At 40.5% G+C, this 26,157-nt stretch overlaps 1 protein-coding gene across 1 annotated transcript; it reads right to left on the bottom strand.

The window, feature by feature from the left end:
* Nucleotides 1-24,481: 24,481 nt before the first annotated feature.
* Nucleotides 24,482-25,402, bottom strand: LOC141250500 (uncharacterized). Its single transcript, XM_073670010.1, has one exon. It carries the CDS (start codon nucleotides 25,400-25,402, stop codon nucleotides 24,482-24,484), a length of 921 nt encoding a protein of 306 aa, XP_073526111.1.
* Nucleotides 25,403-26,157: the final 755 nt, after the last annotated feature.

Genomic DNA, 26,157 nt, shown 5'->3' with positions numbered 1-26,157 from the left:
CTACATAAATAAACAGATTCATACTTTATTAGTAAAAATAAACAAAATTTAAAGTACATTTTTATCTGATATAGTAACACTAACCTGATATATAGTATCATGTGACATGCTCCAAGCTCCTTTGCATCAAGTAGTCTCTCAATTTCTTCCTTACCAATGTCGACTCCAAGATGTTTATATTGAAATATTCCCGTGGCAACTTTGATTTGACGCACCTTATTTCCATTGAATTCATCTAATATCCAATGATATTTTTCCAAGTTACTAGCTTCTGATTCAATTTCAGTAGGCCCGATGACAGATTCATATGTTGATGACTTTCCTTTCAAAACTTCCTTTGTTTTTACCACTTCAATGTAGTCCAAGACCTTATTCATTGAGCACGACATATGAAAATTTAGGAATTAGATTGAAATGTAAAAATAACAATTTATTATATAAAGTAATTGATATGTAAAAAAAATCATTTACCATCATCTCACTGGGAAATGCAAGATTTTCAGGCCACGCAATAAATTGTCCTATAGCATCTCTCACAAATTCAACCTCGTCACTAGGTTTTGGCACCTTAACATCACCTTTTATAAGTGTTATTACTTCAACCTTCACATAACCACTCTCTAATGGTCGGGTATGAAGAAATCCTCCATCTTTAGAGGAGATATATAATTTACCACTTGCTACAACTTGATTAAGATCCGGCCAAAACAGTTCACAAGATTTCCACTCCTAAAATATCATTTGAAATTTAAATTAAATAGGATGGAACGAGCATAGCTATAGAAACAGATAAAAGTATACTTACTAATCCTTTTGGTGCGGTAGCAACCTTTTTAAGGGATGAACAAGAAGCTTTTCCACTTTGAGGACAAGGAATTTCATTTTCTGCAGTAACCACTTTGAGGACTTCATGTGGAACTTCATCTGCCCCTACTCTAGGGTATTTTACTGGTGATAGATTTTGTGGAACTTCATCTGCCCCTATTCCTCTTCCCTCCACCAACTTCTTAATGACATTCTCCAATGCAGATATCTTTGAACCAAAATTGGCTTCCATATCCTTGATCTGATCCTTAAGCCCAGCAATTACAGGACCATCATCGGCTACTGTTTTAGATGAAGATGCTCCTTTAGATGAGTGGGACCAATATTCCATAATTGTAACATCTTGACCAACCCCTCTAACGCGACCCGGATGCTCCATCTTATTTAACGCCATTGCTAACACATCGTTTTGACTAGTAGTAATAAGTTCACCAGACTTTTCTTGTTCCATGAGATGGTGCTATCATAACAACATAAACTCAAAAATAAAATCAGAAACTCAAAAATTCTGGGCTCAAAACAGAAACACAAAAATAGAAACTCAAAAACAAAATCAGAAACTCAAAAAATTAGAAGAAAAATACAGAAATCAGAAATACAGAAAAAAGGCCAACAATTTACTAGTCTATACAGAAAAAAATACAGAAATCAGAAATACAGAAAAACTCAAATAAAATCAGAAACTCAAAAAGCCTGGGCTCAAAACAGAAACACAAAAATAGAAACTCAAAAACAAAATCAGAAACTCAAAAAATTAGAAGAAAAATACAGAAATACAGAAAAAAGGCCAACAATTTACTAGTCTATACAGAAAAAATACAGAAATCAGAAATCAGAAATACAGAAAAACTCAAATAAAATCAGAAACTTGAAAAGAGAAAATTAGAAATGCTTACTAGTCTATCGATGACTGGTTTTGCTTTTTGACTAATCTCTCCAGTTTTTCCTTTTCTTGCTTCAATCCATAGTAGTGATCGGGAGACCTCAGAAGAATCATCCATATTATGTTCAGCTTTCTACCAAGTAGTGAAAATTATTTACAACAATTATTATTATTATATATGAAGATATTTAAAAGACAAATTTATTTGATAATGAATTCAATAACTTACATAATCAGCTTCAACACCAACATATCCTTTATGTGATGCCCTATACGTATTATCATTTAGTTGTGCGAGTTCCCTGAATTTTTTACTTTTTGCCTATTTAGATCATAGAAACATTTGCAAGTACGTGAATTTAGTTGGTTATATGATAAACAATATAATAATAATAATGACTTTCTAGGATAATTACCTTGAATTCTTCTGATTCTCGGATTGTAATAAACTCTGTCCACTGATCTCGAGTGATGTAGGAGTCGTACATAGATGGAGGCTCCATGACTAGTTCACCTGTTTCCTTGTTCTTCATATGTAATCTACCCAAGTCCTTTTTAAATGTTCCCCATAAGTAATGTGTTTTTTTTAATACCCAACGTTTTCGGTGGTTCGGGAGTATGAAGGCATACTTGAAAATAGAAAAACAAAAATAAATTAGAAGATTTTCAATTCAACACCAAAACAGTTTCCCAAATATTGTCCCTTTCCTCTTGAGAAACCAATCTCCAACTATCAATAGTAATCGGTACCCATTTCTTAACAACAGTGCCAATATATGAAGACAACTTTGATCTATTGACTCCGGTCGGCTGCCAGATTTGTTGAACTCTACAGAAAGACGATTTCCATCTCCAATACCCTTTGTTAGATTCTTTAAAAGTGAAGCCCCTCTAGTCTTCTTTTTAGGCGGGTTACCTTGCTGAATTTCAGAACGATGTCCCGATAAATTTTCATTTGGATGCTTCCTTGGAGCCATCTACAAATTTAAAAAAAATAGTTAAGTACTTGTAATGATTGATATAGAAAATGCAAATGATTAGTAGAGAAATGATTTGTTAAATAACATATAAGTTAGTAGGCAAATGCAAATGATATAAATGATAGTACTACCTAACCACTTATTTTTTTCTCTTTGTTGGAAGTACATTACTAGTGGATGGATGCTCTTGTATAACTTCATTAACCCAAATGCATTCTTGATGATCATTTCTAAGATAAACATCATCTTCAATATCAACTTCATTAGTTCGGGGCAAGCTTGGTGATGTGTCACTATTATCTTCACAACTATCGTCTTCTTCATCTACTTTCCACTTTGGTTTGTGTAATACAACGAGCCACTTAGGTTTAGCCAGATCAGGTACATAAAACACTTGTTTTCCTTGTGATGCCAAAATAAATGGCTCATTTGTATCCCTAAACTTCTCAAGAGCTACTGATGTAAATCCCATATCATCAACCTCAACTCCACTGTTATTATCAGCCCAATTACAACCAATAACCGGAATCTTAAGCTCAGAGGAGTAAATTAATACCCATATATGTTGAATGACACCATAGTAGGACATGCTACCATAGGAAGGACTCTTATCTTTTGAACTAGCAATATGCATTCCTTCTGCCACTAATAGAACACCACTATTCTGCATTGTTCCTTTATCATCTCTTTCTTTAGTGTAGAAAGCGTAGTTGTTGATAACAAATCCAGTATAACTCAAAGCTTGAAACATTGGTCCCTTTGACAAAAGTTTCACAGTAGTTGATACATCTACTCCCAAACTCGTTTGCTCATAAACACGGCTTCTAAACCAAGAAATGAATTTCTGATTATGTAGTTTTGTAATCCATAAATCATCTCGGGCATTTCTAGGATTTTGGGTTCTCAAATATGACTTGTGTTCAACTATATAGGGCTGAACTTCTTCCAAATCATGAAGAACATATAGATGTGCACTAGTCCAGTCTTTACGATCAATGTTGATGACCATATACCCTAGTGTCCCCTTCCATTCATATTCTCCTGAAAGTTTAGACTTAGGCAAACCAATAGCTTCAACATCTGCCAAATAATCTGTACAAAATTCTACAGCTTCTTCAACTACATACCTTTCCACAATACAACCCTCAGGATTACTTCGGTTCATGACATACCCTTTAAGAATCTTCATATATCGCTCACAAGCATACATCCATTGAAGATAGACCGGCCCACAGAGTTCAAGCTCTCTAACCAAGTGAACAGTTAGATGTACCATTATGTCAAAAAATGAAGGTGGAAAATACATCTCTAACTGACACAAAATCAATACAATATCTTTTTGTAAATCAGCCAACTCATCAAGGTCAATGACCTTTTTGCAAAGTCTCTTGAAAAATAGGCAAAGATTGGTGATGACACTCCTTACATGCTTGGGCAATATAGAACGAATAGCCACCGGTAACAAATATTGCATTAGTACATGACAGTCATGTGATTTCATTCCCACTAGCTTCAAGTCTTTCAATGACAAGATGTTTCTCATATTTGAAGAAAATCCTTCAGGAACTTTGACGTCATGTAAAAACTTGAGTAAGGTTTCCTTTTCCTTTTTAGACATGTGTAGCAAGCGGGTGGCAAGTAAGTCTTTTTTCCTGTTTCATCTGCTTGTAGCTCCTTTCTTATATTCAATGCTTCATAATCCTTTCTAGCTTTGACACCATCTTTCGTCTTTGATTGTTGGTTTAGTAGTGTACCAACCAAGCTGTCACACACAATTTTCTCAATATGCATTACATCAAGACAATGCCTAACAAAAAGATCTTTCCAATAAGGAAAATCAAAAAAAATGGATCTCTTCTTCCACCCTTCTACCTGAGGATTCGGGGATTTTTTTCCAAATCTGATATTCATGTCTCCAACAACCCCCAACACCTCTTCTCCATTTAGAGGTACCAGAGCCTTCCCCTCACAACGACAACCGTTAAAAGCGGTACATAGTCTCCTATATCGATGGTTGTCTTCTAAGTTCCTACGATGCTCTTGATAGGCAGGCTTTTTACTATGTGGCAGCCAAAAGGATTTTGCTTCAAGTCCACAAGTTGGACATGCCTTGAATCCTTTTACACTATATCCAGCAAGATTACCCAATGCAGGAAAATCATTTATTGTACAGAATAACATGGCTCTAAGTCGAAAATCTTGTTTAGTATTTGCATCATGCACCTCAATTCCCATGCTCCATAAGTCTTTCAAATCATCAATTAGTGGCGCTAAATACACATCAATATCATTTCCAAGCTGCTTTGGTCCTGAAATCAACAAGCTCAACATCATGTATTTGCGCTTCATACAAAGTGACGGGGGTAGATTGTAAATTATCAGCATAACTGGCCATGTACTGTGAGTGCTACTTAAAGTTCCAAAAGGGCTCATTCCATCTGTTGACAATGCTAGCCGAAGGTTTCGATCCTCAGCTCCGAACTCATGGTGCAACAAGTCAATTGTTTTCCATTGTTTGCAATCAGCTGGATGTCTGATTTTACCATCTCTTACTCTTCCCTCTGCATGCCAGATTAATTTTTTGGCATCTTGTGCATTTCCAAAGATACGCCTGAACCTTGGTCTAATAGGAAAATACCATACAGCCTTAGCCGGGGACTTAGTATTATCCTTATAACGTGGTGCATTACAATTAGGATTTGGACAATGGTCATATGATTTATATTATTTTCTGTAAAAAATGCAATCATTTGGGCATGCATGTATCTTCTCATATTCCATTCCCACAGAACGCAAAAGCTTCTTAGCCTCATATGTACTCCCAGGAAGACAGTTATCTGGCGGTAGTATGTCTTTTAATAACTCAAGTAGAGCTGAAAAACTTACATCAGTCCATTCATTACCCGCTTTCAAGTTAAACAATTTCAAAACAGTGGACATTCTCGTAAACTTGGTGCACCCAGCATATAAGACCTTTTGAGCATCACTCACAAAGTTATCAAACATATCTAGACGGTCAATTAGCAATTCATGCATGTCATCTATCATATCATCTAACCGATCTTCCTCAAACACATCATCATTGTTGAACTGCGATTCGTAGTTAGAAGACTGACTAGATGCTTTCTCTCCGTGCCATATCCACACCTTATAGTCAATATTGATGCCATCACATATGAGATGATCTCTAATAACGCTAGCGCTGTAGTTTCTTGAATAGTCACACTTATTGCAAGGGCATATAATTTTCATAGGGTTGGCACCATTATCAATAGCGAATCTAATAAATGACTCTACTCCCTCGAGATATTCGGATGATTGACGACTGGCTGACATCCAAGACTTATCTACCATTTTCTTGAAACTATTGAAAATAAAAACCAAGATTTATGCTATGTAGAGTAAGCAATGCATAAATAAATTTACTATTCATCGTATCAACTATATAAACAATAACAAAAAAAAAGATTGTTATCTTTTGTAGAGTGTTAATTTTGCACTATACTTTACTTGATGGAAACTTAGTTTCTCTAAATTAGATACACTCATATTCTCTAATTTACTTACTGAATATAAATCGTTTTCTCTCTTCTCCTTTTAGTTTCTCTAAATTACATACACTCATACAATCCATATAGGTTAGCTACAATTGTCAAACATGTTTCAATTGTATAATATAATTGCAAAAACATGCATTAAATGAGATCATATAATAGGTAGAGTTTGTCATATTTACTTGATGGTAGCAGAGACAATTCCGAGAAAGGAATGGCGAATAATGATATGCTTCAGATCCTCCAAAAGTTCTTCTGTAATAGATGTAGGCAACCTTCTAAGAAAGGGAGAACAACATAAAAAATGATAACATCAGAAAATGTAAAAACGGGAAGACACTCATGAACTATGTGAACTTTAGAATAACATAAGGGGACGGCTAATATATGCAGGCCGAGAACATGATTGAGCATATTTACTTTTCACCTAATATTTGCAGGCTGAGGACATGATTGAGCACATAGAATAAATATTTTCACGTCCTAAGAAAACATGGTCTGTTACTGAGAGAGAAAAAAAGGAGATGGCTAAAGCTGAAAAGAAGAATTAAATTGTATACGGATATAGATCTACCCATATCGGTAAGGAGGCATCTTCCAAAACAAAAATTAAAAAAGAAGATAAGGTTTTCAAATTTCATTTTCTATTTGTGTTACAAACGAATAGTAGCAGTATCTATCTAAGATATTGTAATCATGATTGAGTATGACCTATACAGAATGTGATTTATTCGTCCTCCAACAAATGGATAGACGTAACCCTATAGCCCTTCACTCATCCATTCTAAACCTCATTAATATAAACCTTAGATAGGGTGCTACTGCAAAAATAAAAAAATCAGCACACATTTGCAATAACAATAACAAAATTTATGCTATGTAGAGTAAGCAATGCATAAATAAATTTACTATTCATCGTATCAACTATATAAACAATAACAAAAAAAGATTGTTATCTTTTGTAGAGTGTTAATTTTGCACTATACTTTACTTGATGGAAACTTAGTTTCTCTAAATTAGATACACTCATATTCTCTAATTTACTTACTGAATATAAATCGTTTTCTCTCTTCTCCTTTTAGTTTCTCTAAATTACATACACTCATACAATCCATATAGGTTAGCTACAATTGTCAAACATGTTTCAATTGTATAATATAATTGCAAAAACATGCATTAAATGAGATCATATAATAGGTAGAGTTTGTCATATTTACTTGATGGTAGCAGAGACAATTCCGAGAAAGGAATGGCGAATAATGATATGCTTCAGATCCTCCAAAAGTTCTTCTGTAATAGATGTAGGCAACCTTCTAAGAAAGGGAGAACAACATAAAAAATGATAACATCAGAAAATGTAAAAACGGGAAGACACTCATGAACTATGTGAACTTTAGAATAACATAAGGGGACGGCTAATATATGCAGGCCAAGAACATGATTGAGCATATTTACTTTTCACCTAATATTTGCAGGCTGAGGACATGATTGAGCACATAGAATAAATATTTTCACGTCCTAAGAAAACATGGTCTGTTACTGAGAGAGAAAAAAAGGAGATGGCTAAAGCTGAAAAGAAGAATTAAATTGTATACGGATATAGATCTACCCATATCGGTAAGGAGGCATCTTCCAAAACAAAAATTAAAAAAGAAGATAAGGTTTTCAAATTTCATTTTCTATTTGTGTTACAAACGAATAGTAGCAGTATCTATCTAAGATATTGTAATCATGATTGAGTATGACCTATACAGAATGTGATTTATTCGTCCTCCAACAAATGGATAGACGTAACCCTATAGCCCTTCACTCATCCATTCTAAACCTCATTAATATAAACCTTAGATAGGGTGCTACTGCAAAAATAAAAAAATCAGCACACATTTGCAATAACAGGTTCTGATTGCGGCTTCAATTTCTGGACAAGGACAGTAAACAGAAATTTGAAACAGAATTAAAAACAGAATATTACTGCAGCATTATGCATAATATTACTGCAGCATTATGCAGAATATTACTGCATAAGTCAGCACTGCACAATTTCCTTTCACCCAAATCAGAAATATTACTGCAGAAAATTACTGCAGCATTATGCAATTCAGCAAATCAGAAATTTGAAACAGAATTTAAGGATGCCTAATTACATACCTGAGATGGCAGTGTACGAGACGTGAGATTGCAGTATGAGACCAACGGGAGATGGCAGTGCAAGACCAATGTGAGGAAGGTGAAGCAGGTGTTGGACTGCAAGTATTGGTCCAGGCCCAAGAAGGGGGAATCGGCCTACTGTGAAAAAGGCCCAAGACCCAACAAGTGTCTTCAGCTATAAATAGAGAGGTGGAAAGTTGAAAGGGACTGATCACTGTTCATCCTTGCCTCTTATAGTAAAACGAGAGCTCTCCTTCACGAATTCGTATACAATCACTACATCAGTTTACACCCAGTCTTCGCGAGCAATCTTTTCCTTCTCATTCTACCTCACGCAATTAAAATATTATTTCATATTACTTCTACGCGAATGAATTCTAACTTGAGCGTCGGAGGGTCAAATCCAGAGGCCTCCCTCCTCTGGGTTTGATACGCAGGTACACGAAGACGTACAAACGCGAAGCCTTTCACCTTCAAGAAGCATCTCCATTCAACGCGAAGTGTCTCAAGTCCCTCGTGTAGAGTGTTGACTACACGAAGTTTTCAGGGCTCCAACACTGGCTCCGTCTGTGGGAACCTTTTCACGAAGCTAAGCTAAGACATGGTACATTTAGAGGGTCTCCCAAGTGACGACATTCGCGAGGAACGATCACGGTCACCAGCTAGTTCACGACCGGGACGTACGTGGATTTCTCAGGAAGAATTCGAAGACTTCCAGAACTGGAGAGAATATATGGCAAACCGGGCCCGGTCCGCGGACGGATCTCGCCAAGATAGGGGTACAGTTGACGACACCCCCTCAGATTACTATTCGCGCGGAACCTGCCCAGATACATACAGCTATCGGGGTCAAACACCGTACGGCTCAACGCGTAGACATGATCACGAACAACCGCGATATCCACCACCACCGCCGCCACAGCCGCCCCGAGAGCAGTTGTACCCGGAACATTTTGCAAGATCTCCGCTATACGCCAACGCCCCACCACCATTTCCCTATGACCCATATTTCCCTATGCACGCCCAGAGACAACGTCGTGAGCCAACTACAATCTTCGCCGACCACATCATGCACGCCTCAGTTCGCGGCGACTTCAAGTACCCGTCAGTGAAGGAATACACGGGCATTAAGGACCCCGTCGAGCACGCTAGTCGATACCGGTATGCCATGCTTGCCAGCAATGCCGACGACGCAGCAATGTGCAAAGGTTTCCCGAACACTCTGTCTGGGGCAGCCTTGAGCTGGATCCTGGCCCTCCCCAAAGGAATCATAAACAATTTCACCGACCTGGATAGTAGATTCCTCAGCCACTTTAACGCCTCGCGTAAACAGGAAGTGGTAATGCAACATACCGCGGGCATCCAGCAAGGCCCGGACGAGTCTTTGGCCGACTACGTAGCGAGATTCACGGCCGGGGTCATCCAAGCCACCGATTTTAAAGATGACACGGCCAAGTACGCGTTCCTTCGTGGACTATGCAACGGTACTGAATTCAAAGACCGAATGAGCAGAAAGAAAGGCCTCACGTATGAAGGCATGCTAGAAAGGGCTCACGAAGAAATCCAAGGGAAGATGATAACGGGCCAGAATTCACAAAGTTCGAGCCAGAGAAACCAGAACTGGGGTCCTAAGAGACATCACGAGCAGGGCAAGCCAAGAAAGCAGGGATACGATCCGCGGGTGCATGTAAACCAGCCTCGCGACCATCAGGGGAGATTCCAGGCTCAAAACCTCATGGCTAATGTCGCTCAAGGAGGCGTCCAGAGGGGGAAAAGGCCGGCAGAACGACGGCCAATGTGGAGTGAAAGACATAACACCAAGAATCACGACTCCTCGGACTGTCGATCGATCAGGCAGGAGGCCGACGCGGAGAACAGACGAGTAATATCCGCGCAGCGATCAGGGGCAAACCCGCAGCGTCGCGGGCAGGGCAATCACGCAAGTGCTCAGACTTTCCCACAGCCAGATGGTTTCGTGGGAACAATCTCAGGAAGGCACACGCCAAGGCTCGCGAGCAGGGCAGAACAGAGACGCGCATCCAATACAACTCTCCCATCAGGGAGACCCCTTATGCTTGTTAGAGAAGAGAAGAGAGAACCATACCGGTTGGTGTTCGGCGAGAAAGATGTAAACGAGTGGGCTACGTGAAGTGCCAACCCACTCGTAATCCACATCCAGCTCGGCACGAAGATCGTAAAAAGAGTAATGGTGGACACGGGAAGCGCAGCTGACATCCTGTACTGGGACGCTTTCGAAAAACTGGGTATTGACAAAGACCAGCTGAGGCCAACGCAGTGCAACCTGGTAGGCTTCACGGGCGATTCAGTAAAAGCCTCGGGTGTAATAACGCTAGAAATGATACTCGTAGACGAGGGTGGACCGCGAAGACAGTGCTCCGTAGACTTCCTGGTTATTCCAATGACGTCTTCGTACAACGCGATAATCGGTCGCGACTCTCTTACCCGTTTCGAGGCGGTTGTCTCAATTAGCCATTTTTGCCTGAAATTCCCAACAGTGTGTGGCACGGGAACGGCACGAGGAAACCAGGAGGAGAGTCAGACATGCTACCACTCGGCCGAAAAAGGAAAGCAGAAAGCCGTTCACACCAACCAGGTATTCATGAGTCCCCCAGGGTTGGAAGAAGAAGCAGATTTAGACCCGCGTGCGCCGACTTGCTGGGAGCAGTTTCGCGAAGAGGCAGAAATCATCCCGATAGATACAATAGCACCATTTGAGTCTGAGTACGAGAAGCTATCAATAGAGCGAGGTTTACAACCACCGGTGACAGAGCGGATCGTGAAACTACTGTCCAGATCGCGAGACGTCTTTGCATGGACCCCTCGCGATTTAAAGGGGATCCCGCCCGAAGTCATGAATCACTCTCTGGCTATCCAGCCAGATTCAGTACCCAGAAGACAGCGAAAGAGGAAGTAGGCAGGGCCCAAGAACGAGGCCGCGAGTGTAGAACTAGCAAAACTCATTAAGGCAGGCTTCGTGGAACCAGTTCAGTATCCCAAGTGGCTCGCGAACGTGGTTATGGTACCCAAAAAGGATACCGGTAAGTGGCGGATGTGTGTTGACTTCACTGATCTGAACAAGGCATGCCCGAAAGACAGCTACCCGCTTCCCGCGATCGATCAGCTCGTCGACTCCACGGCAGGGCATGAGGCACTAAGCTTCCTAGACGCGTATTCCGGGTACAATCAAGTACCCATGAATCCCAAAGATGCGGAGCACACCGCGTTCATCACAGACAAGGGAATTTTGTTATAAGGTAATGTCGTTCGGTCTGAAGAGCGCGGGAGCAACGTTCCAGCGCCTGGTAGATAAAATTTTCAGAGGAATGATGGGGAGAACAGTCGAGGCATACGTCGACGACATTGTAGTGAAAAGCAAGCGGCAAGAGGATCATGTTCGCGATCTTGCGGAAGTATTTGACACGTTACGAGGCTGTGGAATGAGTTTGAACCCCGAAAAGTGTGTTTTCGGGGTAACAGAGGGGAAGTTCCTCGGTTTCCAAATAAGCAATCGCGGAATCAAGGTAAACCCCGCGAAGGTCAGAGCGGTGTTGGACATGGTTCCGCCTAGAAGCGTTAACGAGGTACAAAGGTTTGTCGGGTCAGTTAACTACTTGGGGAGGTTTTGCGCGAAGTTGGCCGTGCGTAATCTACCATTTTTTGACGTGCTAAGAAGACCGAAGAACTTTTTGTGGACAGTCGAGTGTGTAGAAGCGTTCGCAAATCTCAAAGAACACCTTACTCACTTACCGACGTTGTCTTCACCCGTTCGGGGAGAAAGTTTGCAGTTATATATTTCAGCGGGAGAAAGAGCTGTAAGCGCGGTCCTAACGCGAGAAACACAGAAACCTGTCTACTTCATAAGCAAGGCCCTGCTCGCGACCGAAGAGCATTACGCCCCAGTAGAGAAAGCAGTATTCGCGTTGGTTATTGCAGCTAGGAGGCTAAGACCATATTTCCATGCTCACAATATTCAAGTACTGACCAATCTACCTTTGCACTCCCTACTTCACAGGCCAACGGCTTCCGGACGTCTCACGAAGTGGGTAATAGAATTGTCAGAATTTGACATCGAGTACAGACCCAGACCAGCAATCAAAGCCCAGGCACTAGCAGATTTTGTGGTCGAGACAAGCTTTCGCGAAGCAGTGTGCACCTCTGAGGAGAAAAAATGGCAGTTGTACGTAGATGGGGCCGTAAATGCCGAGGGTTGTGGGGCAGGAATGGCCCTCGCTTCGCCAGAGGGAGTAACTCATAAACATGCTATTAATCTAAACTTCGACGCAACCAACAACGAAGCCGAGTACGAAGCACTCATCGCGGGTATGGAAATCGCGTTGGCCAACTCTATTGAGAACGTAGAATGTTTCTGCGATTCTGAAGTAGTAGTACAACAAATGCAGGGCGTGTACGAAGCCAAAACGGGAAATTTGCCAAAATACCTCGCGAGAGCAAGCACCCCTCCGCTCCCTGTTCAAAAGGTTCCAGCTCACGGTCATACCTCGCGAGAATAACGAAGAGGCTGATAACCTCGCGAAGATTGCTTCCAGGTTGAGAATTGGAGACGAAAGCAAAGAAGCTAGGCCTATCTGGACCCGGCGAAGTGATGAGAGGGCAATAAGGGAGTTACTCGAAATGATGGCTATAGACATGGCCGTTGACGATTGGCGGAGCCCAATTATGAAATACTTGGCTGACGGAATAGTCCCAGAGAATCCCCGCGAAAAGAGGAAATTAGAAGTGCAGGCTACGCGATTCTACATCAACCAAGGTGAACTGTACAAGCGAGGGTTTATGAGCAGGGAGCTACGTTGCCTATCAGAGAAAGATGGTAGAAGCATGATTGTAGAGTTACACGCCGGATTATGTGGGACGCACGCTGGATGGCGGGCCCTAGTGTACAAAGCTTTGCGACAAGGCCATTACTGGATGACGATGAGAAAAGATGCCCTGAAATACGCACGCGAGTGCCAAGCATGCCAGCGCCACGCCCCCGCATCCCATCAACCGGGGGTAGAAATGCAGATTATGGCGGGTCCATGCCCTTTCGCGATGTGGGGTCTGGACTTGTTAGGACCATTCACGCCAAAAGCACCCGGACAGCTCGAGTTCATAATTGTGGCAATTGACTACTTCACAAAATGGATCGAGGCTGTGCCGCTCGCAAGCACAACTGTAGCCAACGTGAAGAAGTTCCTCTGGCAGAACATCGTTTGTCGTTATGGACTACCGCAAGAAATCGTCACGGACAGTGGACCGCAGTTCAATACCCCGAAGCTGGTACAATGGTGCGATGATCTGGGCATACGTCTAAAGTTCGCGTCAGTCGCTCACCCTCACTGCAACGGCCAGGTAGAAGCCGCGAACAAATGCATTGTTAACGACCTGAAAAGACGCCTAGATGGCGCATGGGGAAAATGGGCCGAGATGCTTCCATTAGTTCTATGGGCAAACCGCACAACTAGTAAAAAGGCGACGGGCGAAACACCTTTCGCGTTGGCTTATGGGGTAGAAGCAGTTGTCCCGGTCGAACATTTGTTTCCAAACGACAGAATGTTGCATTTTGATAGCACCGCAAACGAAGAAAGAATGCAGATGGAGCTCCAGCTTCGCAAAGAGATTAGAGCCATGGCTTCCATCCGGGCCGCTAACTACAAAGCTGGGGTGGCCAAGTATTTCAACAAGTCCATCAGGGTCAGAGGTTTCGCGAAAGGAGATCTTGTTTTGAGGAAAACTGAAGGGGGTAAGCTCGACCCTAGCTGGGAAGGACCATAGATCGTAGACGAAGAGGTCGCCCCAGGCGCATACAGGCTCAAGGACTTTACCGGTAACCGCATCGCGAACTCATGGAACGTGATGAGATTACGGCGGTATTACCCTTAAGCCTACACTTATCAGATATAAACAGTTACATTTCCAAATAATGTCACAATGAATAACTGTCCTAACTTAAGCCTACACTTGTCAGAACTCGAATAAAACCGTCAGAACAGAAATAAGCTAGCTTTAGCACAAGTCGGTACAAAAACATCACGGTTAGCTTACTTCTTGACTAAATTCGAAAGCACAACCTAATAAAGCGATAGGTCTAACAATTGACTTTTATCCTCAGAATAAAAAGCCTTCGCCACGCGAAACAGTCTGAAGTCGTGTAAGCCTCCGTAGAGAAGGAGCAACGCCAAGTAAGCCTCCCTGGCCCAGGAGCATTGCGGGTAAGCCTTTGTCGCGCAAAGCACCTTCAAAGTCGTGTAAGCCTCCCGTGAAAGGAGCAACGCCAAGTAAGCCTCTGTCCAGAGCATTGACCAACGCGAACGAAGCACGAAAGCCTCAGAAAAGAGCAAAGCTGCTCACCGAACCCGAAAATGGTAACTCACTCTATCTCTCATTTCATCCTCGCGAAGAATAGAGATTGATTCGCCCAGAAACCCTAACTGAGGAAACATGCAGGAAACAGAGTATCGACCAACGCCGACAAAAAACGCTCATAGGCCAGAAACGCTCGAGCAACAAGGTACAGTCATAAACTAGGAGGTAGGACCAGTGAATGCGTATTTACCTCATTCTTGTGCAGAACGACAAAGATGAAAACGCGAGGAAGAACAACAAAAAGACACAAGACGAACAAAAATGTTGAAGACAACGCAAGGAATTTCGAAGACAACGCAAGGAAGAGCGCGTAACTATCACCTAAACAAGACCCAAGCACGAACGCGAAGATACCGTCAAAAACCGCCCTCGGAAGACCCCCATACCACAAGAACTTGCAAAAGGAGAACGATGCATAGATATTTCAAACATTAAACAACAGCAACTCATGTAAAAACAGTTACTATTATGAAATTAAAACAAGTTCATTCATACGAGGTTTTCATTTTGCTATTTCGCGTATGTTACACGAAAGAGCAAGGGGGTAGTAGGCAATAAGCAGTTCAGAGAGAGCAATCAAAACAAAACAAAACAACACACGAACACAAAATTATTGTTCATTAACGGAGCTTGCGTAAAGGCTTCACGAAGGAGGAGCCGGTGGATAGAAAGCAGCGGCAGGATCGGGCAGAAGATGGACCTTTCCAGGAGCCACCCCTGTCTCAGGATTGAAGGCACAAACATCCCAAGCCTCCAAAGAGTCGTCATCATTATCAATAAAAGTACCCACCGGAGGAGGAGTGTAAGGTGGAGGAACGGCATCAAAGCCTAGACGATCCTCTGTATCCAATTTGAAGTCTGTGATTCCCCTCCTCTGGAGCTGTGCCTTCGTCATAAGATGATAAAGCACGAGGCGATAGCTACCTTCATAAGCAGTTCGAGCAGCCCCGCGATAGCCACTCACGTACCTGCTAACAGCGTCAAAGCGGGCATCGCGTAGCTCATCTGCATGTGCCTTCTTAAGATCAGCAATTTCCTTCGCATACTTTGCCTGCGCAGCAGCCAACTCCTTCTCAGCACGATCCCCTTTTTTCTCCGCTGCCTCCGCCCTGGCCAAAGCATTCTTCAAATCTTCGCGGAGGGTCTCTACCGCCTCACTGTAGCCTTCCTCGTCGTGAGAAGCCGCCGTATAAATAAGTTGCATAGCCTAAGAGCAATCCGTTTTAGAAAAAGTGGAGAAAACAAAGCAAAAATACGCGAAGGCTTACCATAAGCATCATCTGCTCGCGAGACACAACGGCAGCATTTAACTCCTCCTGGACGGGCAACGACAGAGGAGGAAGCAAATCAGGGACCAGGAGCACCGAGGCCGACTCCACTGGAGGAAATATATCCACCGGAAGACCCTCACGCTTAGAGGACGATCCTGTTTCGCGAGATTTCTTGGCGCGAGTACGCCCCTTCGGAGACGCATCAGACTTCTTTCGTTTCCGCGAAACCTTATCACCGGCCACCTTGCCCTTAGGAGAAGTTAGTGGATCAAGGGGAGCCTTGCCTCTTTGGGAAGCATCGCGAACTTCCTCGGGCCTGCCCTTGTCTCCAAGAGCCGCACTCGCCGCGTTTTTATCCGCCCCTACGTCTGGGACGGGGAGATTGTTGAGAAGATCGAAATAGCTGCGACCTGCACAAGAAAGAAAGAACTTAGATAAATAAAAGCAAGTCTATTACCAAAAAGAAAAAGAAAAAAAAAGAAGCATTAAATAAATAGCAACCAGGAGGAGGATGCGGGGGACTGAGTCCCCTCAACTCTCGGAGTTTGGGAGTGACATCACGTACGAAAACACGAAGGGAAGAGTCCGAATAATCGGTATATCTCGCGACAAAGCGACCCTTGATGTCCTTATTTAGAACGAGGTCCGAGAGAAATACGCTGGTTTGAATATGATACGCGAAAGAATCCCCAGGAGGAGGACGAATCAAAAACCATTGTTTTTTCCAAACAATCTCATTAGTAGGCATCCTCCAGGCTAAAGCCGCAGATGTACGAACAGAATACAGACCGGTATTCCCAGTAATCTTCCTCGGAGAATAAACGTAGTTAAAACGCGCAGGCGTAGGCACCCCTCCAATATCTTGCACCCGCATAGTAAAGACCGTGATGGCACGCCAAACCATTGGGTGGAGCTGTGTAGGGCTAAAGCGGGTAACTCTCAGATACTCTTCCACCCAGGGAAGTAAAGGGAGACGAAACCCCCCTTCCATAGCCTGCTTGCTGATCGCGAACCAACCATTGAAGTTATGTGCCATCTTACTCCCTTCATCTGGAAGCGCCAGAATAGTACCCTTAGGGAAGGGGTAGAGATTAGCGATCTTCTCAAGATCTCTAAGGGTAAGGACAGAACGCTTCCCGGCGAATTCATTTCCCAAATTCTTTGGACGGAAACCACGAATACGCTCCGTGTAAATCTTCACGGGAGGAAACTGACCTTTATAACTCTCGGGGATTTCTATACGGGGTTGCACAAGAGTAGAGGTCCCAGGCGCCAGAGCCGCTAGAGCTTCGTCACCTTGTGCAAAGACAGTTCGTATAGGCGAAGCTTCGCGGATTGTGCTAGACGAAGAGGCGCTGGACGAGGACGTCGTATGCGAATCACTTGAACTAGAACCTAGAGAAAGCACGAGTTAGTTCTCAGGAGACGATAAATATGGGAGCTTCTCGCGAAAAAGTATTTAAGGAAAAACCATGTTTCTCGCGAAAAATCATCATTTATCTCTCCCAAGAAAAACTCGGGCACGGAACCCGATGATAGGAAGTTCAAGGGTCGGGGGTAAAAAAGAGATTTCCAAGATTTCTCGGTAAAGGTGAAGGTCTAAATGCTGAAGCCTGATGTGACATTTCCAGAAACGATTGATGAGACATACAAAGAAAATAAAGAGAAAGAAAGAGGGAGAGGAGTGAAAACCGCCGGCCAAGGAGTGCATCGCTTCAAAGCGGCCGGAGGAAGAAAAGAAGGGGATCATCCCCTTTCTTCCTCGCCGGAGCCGGAATAAGTACATCGGAAGTAGAACAAAAGAACAAGGGAACGAAGAAAAACTTAGAGAAAGATGAAGAGAACCAACCTGACATGACGGACGGCGAGGAAAGGAGATCACCGGAGGGTCTGCAACGAGCCAGCGCAACCAAGGGATGACTGGAAGAGGAGCAAAGTCGCCGGAGTATTATCGGAGGAGAAGACGGGAGCAGGAGAAAAGAGAGCGAATTATGGGAGAAGAAGATTTGCCTCCGCTTTCCCCCCTTTTTATAGTCATCCAGGGTGGCAGAGTCGACCACTCAGTGGCGGACACGTGGCAGCCATCTATGAGGAAAAGCCATGCAGAGGACATCGTAACGCGGGCTGCGTCCAACTAGTAAACTAGGGTTTCGCGTACATTCAACGCAAACCCTAGGGGGGTGGATGTTGGACTGCAAGTATTGGTCCAGGCCCAAAAAGGGGGAATCGGCCCACTGTGAAAAAGGCCCAAGACCCAACAAGTGTCTTCAGCTATAAATAGAGAGGTGGAAAGTTGAAAGGGACTGATCACTGTTCATCCTTGCCTCTTATAGTAAAACGAGAGCTCTCCTTCACGAATTCGTATACAATCACTATATCAGTTTACACCCAGTCTTCGTGAGCAATCTTTTCCTTCTCATTCTGCCTCACGCAATTAAAATATTATTTCATATTACTTCTACGCGAATGAATTCTAACTTGAGCGTCGGAGGGTCAAATCCAGAGGCCTCCCTCCTCTGGGTTTGATACGCAGGTACACGAAGACGTACAAACGCGAAGCCTTTCACCTTCAAGAAGCATCTCCATTCAACGCGAAGTGTCTCAAGTCCCTCGTGTAGAGTGTTGACTACACGAAGTTTTCAGGGCTCCAACAGCAGGGTCGGTAAGCAACCGATCTCGGAGATGGACAGTAAACAACACCTGATGTGAGTCACTGTTCTTTCGCTTGTTTAGATAACTGTATTCAGTAGCATTGAATTGTTAAACCTAAATCTATATATGACTTCACTAGCACTTAATTCACAAGCACTTATTTAAATCTAAATATGATTTCACTAGCATTGAAAGTGAGTCACTGTACTTTCGCTTCTTTAGTTAATATTATTCACAAGCACTTAGTTTTTTGTAACATGAATATGATTTGATAAGATGCAATCAGCCAATTACATCCAATGCTTTCAATAATGATGGTTGCAGTTTAGCAATGTGATAGTAATTTGTACTTCTGTTGTGAATTCACTATATATTACTGCAGCATTAAGGATGCCTAATTACATACCCAAATATTTAGATTTAAATAGTAATTTGTACGTATCCACTTCACTGCAAAAAGAGCGTTTAGTGAATTCACTATATATTACTGCAGCATTAGTGAATTCACTATAGTGTGTACTCAGCACTGCAGCATTAGTGACTTCACTGCAAAAAACTACGTAACTCAGCACTGCAGCATTAGCGAATTCACTATAGTAATTTGTACTTCTGTTGTGAATTCACTATATATTACTGCAGCATTAAGGATGCCTAATTTCCTTTCACCCAAATTTATTTATGCAGTTCAACAAATCAGAAACAGGGCGTTCAAATATATTACTGCAGCATTAAGAGCGTTTAGAAGCAGGGCGTTGTATGAGAAGTGAAATGCAGGGCGTTTAGAAGCAGGGCGTTGTATAATTACATACCTGAGATGGCAGTGTATGAGAAGTGAAATGCAGTACGAGACCGACGGGAGATGGCAGTGCAAGAAGAGCGTTTAGAAGCAGGGCGTTCAAAATTTTGGTGAAATGCAGGAAGGAGTTGGCGCCTGGAGTTTAGAAGCAGTGTATGAGACGTGAAATGCAGTACGAGACCGACGGTGAAGCGGGAAGGAATTGGCGCCTAGCGGATAGGTTTAGAAGCAGGGCGTTCAAAATTTTGGTGAAGCGGGAAGGAGTTGGAGGCTAGGTTTAGAAGAAGAGCGCGCGTTTACACTAAAAAGGCATTTATATATATACCGGACATTAAATTTTTTTGGGCTAAAAGATTGCTATTTTAACACGGATTTAAATACCCGCGATCTATAATGCAATATTAACAACTTACCGAGACAATATATACCGGACCATTTTTTAATAGACAAATCCGCGTTATATACATACCGGATATTTGTCAAAAAAAACGTCCGGGTTATATTTGTTACGGTATCTATTACTAATAGAGAATATAACCGTGGCGTTTTAAAACTATATCCGGGTTTAAATCATTTTCAATACAAAAATTTAAAGGAAAATTGATTTTTTTAACATTTTAACACCCTATTACACCGAGTATTTTAGATCCGGTATTTAATATTTGGAGATAAAAAGTCATTTTTGTGGTAGTGATACAATTTTCTAAAAATATTCAAACTAATAACAGAAATATTTTAGCTTCAGAACTACAGATCAGAATAACAACTACAATAGAAAAATATTTAGGCATTCCAATTCTTGCTGGAAAAGTTAAAAATGAATGCTTTGACTATGCAATAGACAAACTACAAAAATAGTTATCAAACTAGAAAGCCAATTCCTTATCCCAAGCTAGCAGATCAACTTTAATCCAATCAAATCTATTATCTCAGACTGATTATCTTATGCAGAGCTTTTATCTTCCGACAAGAATACATAATCAAATTGATGATATCAATAAGAATTTTTTGGAATAAATTTACACCAAATGCTAGATCTCTCATTTCATGGGATAAGATCTGACAACCCAAATCTCAAGGGGGGTAGGTTTACATAAGGATGAAGACATCAACATCTCTCTTCAAATGAAACTGCTCTGGAAATTAATTACAAATGATAAAACATTAGGGTTAAAACTCATCACGGAAAAATACCTCAAAAATAAAAATATCTTAAATTATAAGAAAAAATCTAAACATTCTTGGCAATTTGGTAGACTTCTTCATCTAAGAGAAAATTTTAAAGAAGGCCTTTTTTGGATAATTGGCAATGGTCAAAAAATCAATTTTTGGCATGATAACTGGATTGAGAATATTAATATTAAGAGCTATTTCAATCCAATCATCCATAATAGCAATATGAAAGTTTCCGAATTTATTACGACTAATAAACAATGGGACCCTTTAAAACTTGCAACCATACTGCCAACCCGTATTGTCAATCAAATTATAAAAATCTACATTCCCTCTTCTGATATCCAAGACAAACAAATCTGGAAACTTTATGGCTCAGGTGATTTTAGTACGAAAAGTGCGTTGGAATTATTAAATAAATCGTCTACAACAGGTAAATCAGATATTTTTCAAAAAATGTGGAACCTTTCTTTACCTGCGAAAATTAAAAACTTTCTTTGGAAGGCTCTCTCTGATTGCCTTCCAACAACTGAAAGATTAAATAGATATTTCAATAGGGTTCCACATCATTGTACTCCTTGCAACTTCCCCACTGAGACAACCTTTCACTTCTTTTTTGAATGCCCTAATACTATCAAAATGATCAGAAAAATGGAACAACAAACAGGTAAACAAGTCAATTTTCCAATCAACGGTTCTAGTAACTTCACAGACAATTTCGGCTTATTTCTTAATCAAAATAAAAATATTGACCTAATATATTTTCTCTGGTATGAGCTTTGGAGAGATAGGAACAGACAAATTTTTAACAACAATAATAACAATAAATCCCCCTTCGACATGGCTTTTTATCAACTATCATTCATGGATATCTACGATGAATTTTAATTCAATTAAAAAGAGCACTAATAAAAATATAAACCACTGTAAGAACCATAAGAAAAGAAAAAATATTTCAAATTGGACAAAACCTCCTGAAAACTGGTTCAAAATTAATTTTGATGCGGCATTCTCGCCTAATGGAGAATCATTTATTGGTAGTACTATCCGTAATAATTATGGAAAGGTTATCCACATTACACATAAACAAATCAATAGTTCGTCCCCCATTCAAGCAGAAGCGCTGGCAGCGCTCGAAGCCATTAAATTGGCTAAACATCTAAACTTAAGAAAACTAATTATAGAAGGAGATCATCTTTCTGTAATTAATGCAATAAGGAAAATATGGCAGGTACCATGGAGTATTCAAAACATCGTCAAGGACATCGTTTTTGAAAGTCTCCAATTCCAAGACATCAGATTCCTCCCTTGTTTCAGGGAGAATAACAAGGCTGTAGATTTTCTAGCATCTGCAAGAGCCCAGAATGTAGACTTAGACCGTGTAGTATATGTATGTAATCTATGTAATGTACCTGATATCTATATCATGACTTTGCGAGAAAGGATGCGTCTTGAGCATCCTATGCTCCTTAGTTTTCTTACGGATTTTGTAAGCATTATCAATTATGATAATGCGGGGATGTCTCCTAATTACGGAGGATTCCCTTTGTTGACCTATAATAGAAAATAAAATAAAAAAAATATGTCAGTCATTTGGCAATTAAATGATCCTACACTATATACTTCCAATTTGTAGTGAATCGGATTGAGTATTTGGTAAAAGCCAAATCAGCAAAATTCCTACTCTTGCGGTCTTTCCTCAGCATCTGTGAAGCACGGACACACCTAGGAGAGAGCCGTGTTCGTGTCCGACACATGTAAAACACACGGACACACTTGGACACGCCTGGACACGCTTGGACATGCTTGGACACATCTCGGACATGGTCAAGACAAGGTCAACAAAACCGGACACGCCTTGGTCGCACCCGGACACATCTTGTAACAATTAGTCTTGATCTTTTCTAATATTATTTCCCATTTTTTGCTCCCTATATCACCGATATCTAGCCTCATAATACCGTCAATTTACTAAAAACCATCCAATCTCTTTATTCGGCTTGATTTACCTAATTTTGGTTATATGAATAATGTGAATACTATAAAATCTAACATAAAGACGTGATTTAATGTGACAAGCATCCTCCGTGCGATACATAAATTCATTAATAATTAGTTTCTACTATTAATTATTTGTGTACAATTGAATATCATATTTTCAACAATGTATTTATAAAAATAAATAATTTATTATGTCGTGTCGTGTCCTATTTTTCTATATTTTGACTTTATCATGTCCCCGTGTCCTGACATATCCTTGTCCCCGTATCCGTGTCCGTGTCCTTGCAACATAGCTCAGCATTTATACACGGAATTAACGCATTTCATGCACCTTGTCAACATTAACCCATTTCATGCACCGTACATTTATCACGCACAAGAATAATTACAGCATACAATGCACAATGCCACTCCCACAATCCTCCTAAGTGCAGCTAAGTTCATTTATACTTATCCACCAATGTGTATAGCAATAAACTTACCTTCATATTAAAGTTCTATGAAGGTTTTGGTTTCTATTTCTCTCTTTCTATTGGTTAATATAACACTTCTCCTACTAATAATTTGTAATATTTAATTAAATTTATTATTGGTTGGATTATTGTGACTAGGGACGAAAAATTACGGATAATAACACATATTCTAGGATGTTAAGAGTCGGTGAATCGGTATGATTCTATCAGCCTCTGATAATTATGTATCCATAAATGACGAGTACATTCAGCACACTTAATACAAGTAAAGAAATTTTCTTATACAATTCCAAAAAAACGACGGCGGAAACGGTAAAAATCTTCATATTCCTCGTCTGTTTTCTTATTTCTATATCAATCGAGACAACCATATATTCGATATTCCAATTTGATATCCAGTTAATGTCTTATTCACCTATAAACTTTATCAAAATAACATGGCACTATAATCACCCCAGACACCAAAACGAACGTCTAGCCCAACGTGTAGAATATCATCTGATAAAACTTGTTACGTATAAAATTTAGGTTGTCTATTCTAACATTTCAAGGAAGGACAATATGAGTTATAGCGATAGTATTCTTAGTGGTTGATATATTCAACGTGCTTAATACGATAATAAAGATATATACAATTATAGAAAACGTCGATAGAAATATTAAAAATCTTCCTTTTCCTCAAATATCTTTCTTATTTCAATATCGATTATTCATTGAATTACACTAGTCCATCCGAACCCGTGTCATGCACAGATCATTTTATCCCGTTTTCCTCGTATGTATATTAAAAAAAATTTGTTTAATTTTTTATAAATTCATCGTAATTTGATTTAAATATTATTATCTTATATATTAAATAATAAATATTTATGTAGAAAATAAAATTATTTTTTTCAAAATCTGATTCATCCATTTACTTTTTACTTTTTATTTTTTATTTTTAGGTTTTAATTGATTCATTTACTTTTTAATACCATCCTAATAATTATTTATTAGATAAATAAATAAATTAAATTAGATATTATTAGATTAGAAGATTATGAACTGTCCGAGTTAATAGTCTCTCCCAATTTAGTATCGGATTAATGTCTTATATTCACAAATAAAACGATAAATTCAGTATCTATAGAACATCAAAATGAGACATGCGATTTAGACTGGATTGCAGAAATCTATTCTTACGTTTAGCACGTCAAATGCTAAAATCCATTACATATAAGAATTTCAAAATCATTAGTGAAGCACCTCACAAGCTATGTAAAATTGTTAACAACAACAGCTCACTAACCACATGCAAAAACTACCGCTAAAAATTATTCAGCTGAGGTATAATCCGGTGCATCAAAAGACCACGGAGGTGCACGTAGGGCACTTGATCAGACCGTTCTGGTTACACGCATCACAGACCTTAAACCCAGCGCACTCCTCACTATACACCCTATGGCTCCCACTACACCACTTACAAAGCAGAAACCTGTGACCCCCACAAACCCCACATACACCCTCGGGATCCTTCAATTGCAGCCGTTCGATCATTCTCTTGAGATCTCCACTCTCATGAGCGTTTCTGATTTCTTCAACCCCACCTATATACTTCCCGTCTATAAACACTACAGGAAGCGCGAGCGGTTCGATCCCCTGCAGCTCCTCGAGGAAGGAGGAGTCCATTGAGAGATCTCGTTCGTCGATCTTGACGCGGAGGGATTTCAGGATGGATCGGACGGTTCGGCAGTCTTCGAAGGTGCGCCTGACTACTCGGAGGCTGGTGAAGTAGACGACGATGCGGTTGGATGCGTCGGGAGGTGGACGGCGGTGGATTTGGCTGTTCCGGACGGCGAAGGAGAGAGTTGACGACCATGCGCGGAGGACGGAGGTTGAGATCCGGACGCGGCGGAGGAAGAAGGTCTTGTGGACTGGGCTGTGTGGTGGTTTGGGGGAATTTTCGCCGGAGAGTTCGTCGTCGCAGAGAGATTGGACGTCTCGGAAGGAAGTGCAGCGGAAATTGAAGTTGGAAGGAGGTCTTTGAGCTCGGGTTGGAGATCGGAGTATCCATGGAATCCACATTTCGAGGAGATGGAGAAGCTCAGAGAATGATGAAGAAGAAGATGGGAGCGTTTGGATTGAAATTGGAGTGTGGGAAATTAGATGGGCGAAAAACTGATTAAAAAGAAGATCAGAGGGCTTATTAAGGAAATATGACGTTGGTTCATGATCCAGTCCTCCACTTGTATAATCACATAAACTAACCCATACATACACCATTTTTCGTAAAATGACCAAATGAATTAGAATTAATAATGGAGTAAATTGGTACAATTTATGTTGCTAATCATAGTTATCTAAATTCAATAATATGTTGCTATTGAGAATGAGAACGATTATTTTATTCTAAGTACAGAAACGGAAGTAGATTTATCTGAATTCTGGATTTATGAGCTATAAAAACATTGCAAATATAGAGTATATAAGGAAACTCTTATCCCCTTAACCGATTATTTTATTAATATAATACTTAAGAATAACGTAAAAAACCATTTGAACAATTTATTTAAATACAAATAATTTTTTATATAATTTAAGAAAAAATGTGAAATTTCCTAATTTTCAAATTATTATCGATAGTTAAGAAAATACAATGTCCGATATTGAATATATCTTCTAATATAAGAAAAGATCTTTTATTTCTAACTAGTTTGATCCGGTCAATTAAATTTTGTCGTATGTGCAAGTTAAATTTGATGTAGGATGTTTTCTCGCACCGGGATCTATAATGCTCGTCCAGTATGCATACAATTTATTGATGTAAGAACATGATATCATAAATGAACAAATGACGTTGTACGTGATATATATTATGAAAAAAACGTGTTCATATGTCATAACATGTGTAGAGATATTCTACTAATACATATATATTTGAATATCGTATAATTCCGAGTACTTAAGTGAGTAAGTATTCTAATCAAGATTTTTTTTTCAATGCTATATACCCTATTAACCGATAATACACTTAATTT

This window comes from Phyllobates terribilis, unplaced genomic scaffold, assembly GCF_046119375.1.
Source record: "Phyllobates terribilis strain yellow unplaced genomic scaffold, ASM4611937v1 Scaffold_5858__1_contigs__length_48677, whole genome shotgun sequence".
NCBI lineage: Eukaryota > Metazoa > Chordata > Amphibia > Anura > Dendrobatidae > Phyllobates > Phyllobates terribilis.
This window is presented reverse-complemented; position numbering and strand designations above follow the sequence as displayed.